Raw genomic sequence first — 7,524 nt, forward strand, 5'->3', positions numbered from 1 at the left:
GGGAGGAGAAGAAGACTAGTTTGGAAACTCACCTGAAAAAGTACAAGAGGGAGAAGAGTGTCTTGTTGGAGAAGCACACAGCAAAGGCAATGCAGTTCAAGAGAACTCTCATGTACCCTGCCCATTTATGCATGTAACATCAAAAACCGTAAACCTATGGAAGATGACATCTTTCTTTAAAGAGAAGTAAAACAAATGTTAGGAAGTAGCAAAAAACGGACCAACGATATTGGGAATGTAAAGGTAGACAGAGAGCTTCGCCGGTCTCTGCTTTGCCTTGTTAGCCGCCATAAGAGAGAGAAAGAGAGAGACTTTACTAATGCAATCAGTTTCAGAGAAACACAAGATCTCACCAATGAGGGAAGCAAGCACCTACACAAGATTAGGGGGCGGGGAGAAAAAAAAGGAACAAACTTTCTGAGAATCCAACAAAGGGAAATGCATACACACAGCGTGAACAGAGTAATATTCAGAGACGCAAGTGGAAAAAGCAAATTTCACATCAAAGAAAGATATAGAAAAAAGCAGGGGAAAGCTTTGTCACCTGAATTTCCAAAAAAAAAAAAAAGACTAGAGAGAGAGAAATTGGGAAGCGGAGAAAGAGGCAGCCGGAGTTTGGCTCAAAGGGCACATCAACAACAGAAAAAATCGAATCAGATTCGCCTCTTCTCTTCTCTGAAGCAAACGTACGATTTTCGTCCTTTAATATTCTTCGCAAATTTCATAAAACTAACAACAACACTTGAAACTTTTTTTGTATTTTGTATAACAACATTGAGACAACCTCATACTGTATACTACAGAGTTTCTAGTATTATTTGTTTCTCCCCAACCTCAAGCAAAAAAAAAACCAATAGAGATTAGTGGGCCTGAGAAAGTACCATTACATGGCCCAGCCCAAAAGTCAGGATGATGATAAAACAAAGAATTGTTTTGGTCAATGTGAGTACGTCGGTCGACGGTCGGTGTGACTGGCGAGTCATCCCATCATCGTTTATCCAAGAACATTAACTCCTCAGTTTCCCCATACACACACACAATAATAATAATATTAATAAATTAAAAAATAAATAGTAACTACAAAGAAGTAGTACCATTTTCCATTTCTTTATTAGAAAAGTAAAACCAGCAGGAAATCTAACGCACGACTCTTGTCCCAAGATCAGTCATCATCAATCATCGGTCCTTTCCCTTCTCTTTAAAACACTTATAACTCTCATTATAAAACATACCGTAATTTATATCACTTCATTGTAGTATAAGATTATTAATTATCTTCTTACAAATTAGTAGTACAACTTTCTATATACTTTTTGCTTCTTTTAAAATCAAGATCTCATTGTTTAAAGAAAAACAAAATTGGGAAACAAACCATTTTACAAGAAAGAAAAACAAAAAACAAAATTGAAGGGAAGAAGGCGACTAGGAAACTGCTGGGGCCAGAAGAGAAAGGGGTGACCCATTCACTTTTAATTTTTGATTTTGAATCCAAGTGTAAGAAGATATTTTATTTATTACTATTACTCCCTTATTATTATTATTATTATATTAATTTGGATGTCTTTATATAATAATCTCCCAATTCGATTAATCATCGTATACACCTCACACACTTTCCCCTTTGCCCTCTTTATCTTCTTTACTTGCAGAGATTACTTCACTGTGCTAGCTCTCTAGCTCTAGTCTCTCCTTCTCCTAAACAAAGTTTCCTTCTTACGCTCTCCTGTGTTCTTCTTTAGATATATCTCATCCGAGGTTTCTCGATCTCTTTTTTTTTTTCTTTTTCTTTGGGGGGGTTATTAACAGCGATATATAATGGGTGTTCTTGATCATGTCTCTGAGATGTTTGACTGCTCTCATGGCCACAAGATTAAAAAGCGCAAACAGCTGCAGGTTCTATCGCCCCCACCTTTACCTTTTATTGTTATTATTATTTTTTCTTGACTACTGACAAGATTCAGCTTGAGAATTTTTTAGATCTTGATTTGGAAGTACGAACAACACTAGCTTTGTCGGAAACAACAAAGTGATTATGTGTCTAGTATAGAAACTAGCTAGCTTCGATAGTTACAAGGCTAAGTCTTGAGTGTTAGTTAGTTTAATTAGTAGATCTCGTATAATTAACTAGTTCCATAAAAAAATTAAAAAAGACTATTACTTGCCTCTGAGTTAATATCGAATTATCGCCGACCAAATAGATTCTTTTAATCTGGAAAACTAAGTTGACGATGATGATACAGAGAGAGCCATCTCTTAGATTCACACCGGGATTAGTGTATTCTATTGGCTGTCGGAATTTTCTTTATATCAATCTAATAAATCATTAATTTCCGGGGCTAACCACGTGAATATTCTTTTTATATCTATATAAAAAAAAGTAGACTAATAAGTATATTTTTGTCGTTTTGTGTGTTTCTGACAGTCGGTGGAGATCAAAGTGAAGATGGACTGCGAAGGTTGCGAGAGGAAAGTGCGGCGTTCCGTCGAAGGCATGAAGGGTGTCTCTTCTGTCACGTTGGAACCCAAAGCCCATAAAGTCACTGTCGTCGGCTACGTCGAACCCAACAAGGTAGTGGCCCGTATGGCTCACAGGACCGGCAAGAAGGTCGAGCTCTGGCCATACGTACCCTACGACGTTGTGGCTCATCCTTACGCAACTGGCGTCTACGACAAGAAGGCTCCTTCCGGTTATGTCCGCAGAGCAGATGACCCTGGAGTGTCTCAGCTTGCTCGTGCTAGCTCCACCGAGGTCCGCTACACTACTGCTTTTAGCGACGAGAACCCGGCAGCTTGTGTGGTCATGTAATGATGATCTTGTACCCACCGTTTCAATTTCTCTTATGGATTAATATTGTTCCTATCTTGTTTTGTATATTAATTCCATAACCCACATGGTGTAGCTTTCTTTGTTTTCTTTTTGTTCTATGTACACTCTTTTGATATGATTGTAATATTTGTTTTTATTCTTCTTCTTCCAAAAGACTAATTAATGTTGAGAAATATGTATGTTTTCAAATTAATTTGTATCTACGTACGGTTCGCAATTGTGAGAAGAAGGCTTAGAATGCGGATCAAGTTATGTTGTAGGAATTAGAAAACCAATAAACAATTTTTCTTATAACAAAAATAGATAGAGAGAATAGCTGAGAGACAAAGATTCCGAGCTTCCCTCTTTGACCTTGGAAATCCTCAAAACAGGGGCTCCATGTAATAAAAGTTTTATTATTCGTGTTGGTGAAACAATCAAAACAAGTAAAATTAAAATGAAGTCAAGAACACGATACTTGATAGCGATTCTACTTGTAATTTCACTCTGTTTGGAGGCAAGCCATGGCAGAGGAGAATATAAAGATAAGGATGAGGAAAAGAAGAAAGGAGTATCATACGACGAAACTTCATTGATCATAAATGGGAAAAGGGAACTTCTTTTCTCTGGCTCTGTTCATTACCCTCGAAGCACACCTGAGGTAATTAAGAAGTTCTTCTACTTTGTTTTTGTTTAGTATATATCATTACCCCAATCATTCAAGAAACAAGAATCAAGAAGATGATTTCACTTCATGGATCTGGTTTTTGTTGCAGATGTGGCCCAGTATTATCGACAAAGCTAAGGCTGGGGGTCTTAACACCATCCAAACTTATGTTTTCTGGAATGTGCATGAGCCTGAACAGGGCAAGGTATTATATCATCTTTAGGTTCTCTTTAAATAATTCCTTTTTCTTTTGCTGATTTGATCATTTGCCTTAAATTGGTTTATATATATGTATATTGTGTTTCAGTATGATTTCAGTGGGAGATTCGACTTGGTGAAATTCATTAAACTAATCCACGAGAAAGGTCTCTACGTCACCCTGAGGCTCGGACCCTTTATCCAAGCCGAATGGAGCCACGGGTAAGAAAGATTTAATCCGATCCGAAGAATGAGGTATGTATGCTAATTCCTTTTAAAAGAAATTAATGCTAACTTAACTCATAATTCCAGAGGGTTACCGTACTGGCTACGCGAGGTCCCAGAGGTTTACTTCCGCACAGATAATAAACCTTTCAAGGTATTTCTAAGCACAGTTTTGCACTAATCCTTTAATTAGCTAGCTGTCTCACAAAATCTGATTAATGGACCGAAATCGATAAATGAAGGAGCACACAGAGAGATACGTGAGGAAAATACTTGGGATGATGAAAGAAGAGAAGCTGTTCGCTTCACAGGGAGGTCCCATCGTCTTGGGACAGGTATATAGATATATTCTACACACAATGATTCATCCATCTGAAAGCATAAACATTGAAATCTCTAAGCAAATGGCAGATAGAGAATGAGTATAACGCGGTTCAGCTAGCCTACAAGGAGAATGGAGAAAGATATATCAAATGGGCAGCGAATTTGGTGGAGTCAATGAAACTGGGAATCCCCTGGGTTATGTGCAAACAAAACGATGCTCCTGACAATGTCATTAATGCTTGTAATGGAAGGCACTGCGGAGATACTTTCAAGGGACCAAACCGACACGATAAGCCTTCCTTATGGACCGAGAATTGGACTACTCAGTACGTACAGCTCTACCTACACATCAAACTCTCATCAGTACACAAAACTAGCTACAATCTTACTTTTGGTTTCTTTTTTTTTATATTCTTAGGTTTCGAGTTTTTGGGGATCCTCCAACACATAGAACAGTCGAAGATATTGCATTCTCAGTCGCTAGATACTTCTCTAAGAACGGATCTCATGTCAACTACTACATGGTATGTTTAAATCATCATATTTCATATATGCGTCATGTTTATACTTACAATAGTTTGAGCTCTGTTTCTGTGCAGTACCACGGTGGAACAAACTTCGGACGCACGTCTGCTCACTTCGTTACCACTCGTTACTATGACGATGCACCACTCGACGAATACGGTAGATCCAAACCCCCCAAAAAGATCCAATAAACCATTCCCGCTTTGAATCGTAATCACAAGCTGTTGGTTAATTTTTTTAGGTTTTGAGAAAGAACCAAAATACGGTCACCTGAGACATGTACACAGAGCTCTTAGATTGTGCAAGAAGGCACTTTTCTGGGGTCAACTTCGCGTCCAGAAACTTGGTCCCGACACCGAGGTTACCTGAACCAAATCATTTGTATCCGGTTTGGGTAAACCAGAGCTCAACGATCCAAGTTTTGGTTTTGCAGGTTAGGTACCATGAACAGCCAGGGACAAAAGTGTGTGCAGCTTTCTTATCGAACAATAACACAAGAGAAACCAATACGATTAAATTCAATGGTCAAAATTACGTGTTACCCTCTCGTTCTATCAGCATCTTACCTGATTGTAAAACCGTCGTCTACAATACTGCACAAGTAAGTACTCGAAAGAACCGGTTCGATTGTTTTGGTTTGGAGAAAACAAGAATGTTAATTTGAAATATTTATCCGTATGGTTTAGATTGTGGCGCAACACAGTTGGAGAAATTTTGTCAAGTCAGAGAAGACGACGAGCAAAGGTCTCAAGTTTGAGATGTTTCATGAAAATATTGCATCCAAACTAGGTGGTGATTCCTTGATTCCGGGGGAGCTCTATTTCTTAACTAAGGACAAAACAGATTATGCTTGGTATACCTCAAGGTAACTTCCTTCACAAGCAACACTTTTCTTTTTTCTTTATTTTTGGGTCTTTCTACCTTATTATATAGAGTTGATTTCATGGCTACAGCATAAAGATTGAAGAAGATGACTTACCAGACAAAAAAGGTTCAAAGACAATACTGAGAGTAGCGAGTCTTGGCCACGCACTGATCGTTTACGTTAATGGAGAATACGCAGGTAATCTAAGGCAAGGCCGGGGGTATGTATTACAACAAGACACAAACAGATAGTTTTTAAAATATGCTGTTGTTATTTCTAGGGAATGCTCATGGAAGCCATGAAATGAAGAGCTTCGTGTTTGAAAAACCGATTAACTTAAAAACCGGAGATAATCACATTTCAATCATGGGTGTACTAACCGGATTACCAGTGAGTTAGAATTTAGAAACAGAAGTCGATCAAGATCTTGATTTTTATATGTTGTCACGCAAACAAGATATTAAATATTAGTTATGATCTTTCAGGACAGTGGATCATACATGGAGCACAGGTATGCCGGTCCCCGTGCAGTTTCAATCATCGGTTTAAAGTCGGGGACGCGAGATTTGACCGAGAACAATGAATGGGGACATTTGGTAATTAATAGTCACATTTTTTTATATTGGTTTGTGATGGGAATGCAAGTTTAATCCGGTTAATGCAGGCCGGTTTGGAAGGTGAAAAGAAAGAGGTGTACACTGAGAAGGGTTCTAAGAAGGTGCAATGGGAGAAAGATGGTGAACGTAAGCCTCTTACGTGGTACAAAGTAAAAACATACTGTAAAACTCAACGTTGCATGATTATAATCATGTCTACACACAAGTATTATATTTGTCTCAACCAATGGATTTTGCAGACCTACTTTGAGACACCAGAGGAAGAGAACACGGTCGCAATTAGGATGAAAGGAATGGGAAAGGGATTGATTTGGGTGAATGGCAATGGCGTAGGGAGATACTGGATGTCTTTCCTTTCTCCACTCGGAGAGCCAACTCAAACAGAGTATGTTTTCAGAACATGACTTGCGAGACAAACAACAAACAAGCAATTCGAGACTATAACGAACCTATCTATGCTGGACAGGTACCATATACCGAGATCTTTCATGAAGGAGAAGAAGAAGAAGAACATGCTGGTGATCCTCGAGGAAGAACCAGGGGTGAAGTTAGAGGCTATTGATTTCGTGTTGGTGAATCGAGACACAATCTGTAGTTATGTCGGGGAGAATTACCCTGTATCGGTGAAATCGTGGAAGAGAGAAGGGCAAAAGATAGTTTCCCGAAGCAAAGACATGAAGCTGAGGGCGGTGATGAAGTGTCCTCCGGAGAAACATATGGTGGCGGTAGAGTTTGCAAGCTTCGGAGATCCCACAGGAACTTGTGGGAACTTTACAATGGGGAAGTGCTCTGCATCTAAGTCAAAGGAAGTAGTGGAGAAGGTAATGTCTGATGACTGAAGCATCTTAGTTGTGAGTTTTGTTTGGTTGATTGATTGATTGTGTTAAATTTATGGAACAGACGTGTTTGGGGAAGAACCGTTGTTCGATAGTCGTAGCGAGAGAGACGTTTGGGGGCAAAGAGTGTTCGGAGATAGTGAAGACATTGGCAGTGCAGGTCAAGTGTGAGAAGATACAAGGAAAAGAAGATGACAAGAAGAAGAAAGAAGATAAAGAGGAAGAGGACGATGAAGAGCAAGACGACGACGATGACGAAGAAGAAGAAGACGAGGAAGAAGGAGACGAGAACAAATATGTAAAGGATACGAAGAAGAAAAATCAAGATACGTAAACAAGACTTCTCATTGCTTTTGAGTTTTAATATCTTATCTTTTTTTTGTTTATTCTATTAGAAAGAAGAATTACATACTCAGTTATTTTTTGGGAAAAATGGAAAAAAAATCTGAAGTTATTTTTAT

At 38.7% G+C, this 7,524-nt stretch overlaps 3 protein-coding genes across 3 annotated transcripts in view; 2 read left to right on the forward strand and 1 right to left on the reverse strand.

Moving 5' to 3' along the window:
* Positions 1 to 784, reverse strand: part of LOC104720768 (probable CDP-diacylglycerol--inositol 3-phosphatidyltransferase 2) — a 2,524-nt gene extending 1,740 nt beyond the window's left edge. Inside the window, exons 1-3 of the mRNA XM_010438646.2 lie at positions 545 to 784; positions 222 to 372; positions 33 to 117 (exon numbers count right to left, since the gene is read on the reverse strand). Of these exons, the coding sequence (XP_010436948.1) occupies positions 33 to 117; positions 222 to 291 (155 nt within the window). The 5' untranslated portion in view covers positions 292 to 372; positions 545 to 784. The remainder of the gene's footprint in view (positions 1 to 32; positions 118 to 221; positions 373 to 544) is intronic.
* LOC104720771 (heavy metal-associated isoprenylated plant protein 26-like) lies at positions 1,584 to 3,002 on the forward strand. Its single transcript, XM_010438650.2, has 2 exons — positions 1,584 to 1,893; positions 2,423 to 3,002. The coding sequence occupies exons 1-2, from the start codon at positions 1,816 to 1,818 to the stop codon at positions 2,804 to 2,806; spliced, it is 462 nt and encodes a 153-aa protein (XP_010436952.1). The 5' UTR covers positions 1,584 to 1,815; the 3' UTR covers positions 2,807 to 3,002.
* LOC104720772 (beta-galactosidase 14-like) lies at positions 3,252 to 7,524 on the forward strand. Its single transcript, XM_010438651.2, has 18 exons — positions 3,252 to 3,467; positions 3,583 to 3,678; positions 3,781 to 3,893; positions 3,984 to 4,050; positions 4,139 to 4,231; positions 4,308 to 4,546; positions 4,639 to 4,744; positions 4,820 to 4,904; positions 4,987 to 5,105; positions 5,179 to 5,346; positions 5,432 to 5,610; positions 5,699 to 5,808; positions 5,891 to 6,000; positions 6,096 to 6,206; positions 6,275 to 6,376; positions 6,467 to 6,612; positions 6,694 to 7,048; positions 7,128 to 7,524. The coding sequence occupies exons 1-18, from the start codon at positions 3,264 to 3,266 to the stop codon at positions 7,395 to 7,397; spliced, it is 2,673 nt and encodes an 890-aa protein (XP_010436953.1). The 5' UTR covers positions 3,252 to 3,263; the 3' UTR covers positions 7,398 to 7,524.

Source organism: Camelina sativa, chromosome 11 (genome assembly GCF_000633955.1).
Source record: "Camelina sativa cultivar DH55 chromosome 11, Cs, whole genome shotgun sequence".
Classification (NCBI taxonomy): Eukaryota; Viridiplantae; Streptophyta; class Magnoliopsida; order Brassicales; family Brassicaceae; genus Camelina; species Camelina sativa.

What these genes read in the sequence shown, in the direction of transcription:
- LOC104720771 (XM_010438650.2), top strand. Translation starts at nt 1,816, where the DNA reads ATGGGTGTTCTTGATCATGTCTCTGAGATGTTTGACTGCTCTCATGGC. An exon ending in AAAAGCGCAAACAGCTGCAG is followed by an intron (nt 1,894 to 2,422) that starts GTTCTATCGCCC and finishes TGTTTCTGACAG; the next exon opens with TCGGTGGAGATCAAAGTGAA.
- LOC104720772 (XM_010438651.2), top strand. Translation starts at nt 3,264, where the DNA reads ATGAAGTCAAGAACACGATACTTGATAGCGATTCTACTTGTAATTTCA. An exon ending in ACCGAGAATTGGACTACTCA is followed by an intron (nt 4,547 to 4,638) that starts GTACGTACAGCT and finishes TTATATTCTTAG; the next exon opens with GTTTCGAGTTTTTGGGGATC. An exon ending in TATGCTTGGTATACCTCAAG is followed by an intron (nt 5,611 to 5,698) that starts GTAACTTCCTTC and finishes TCATGGCTACAG; the next exon opens with CATAAAGATTGAAGAAGATG.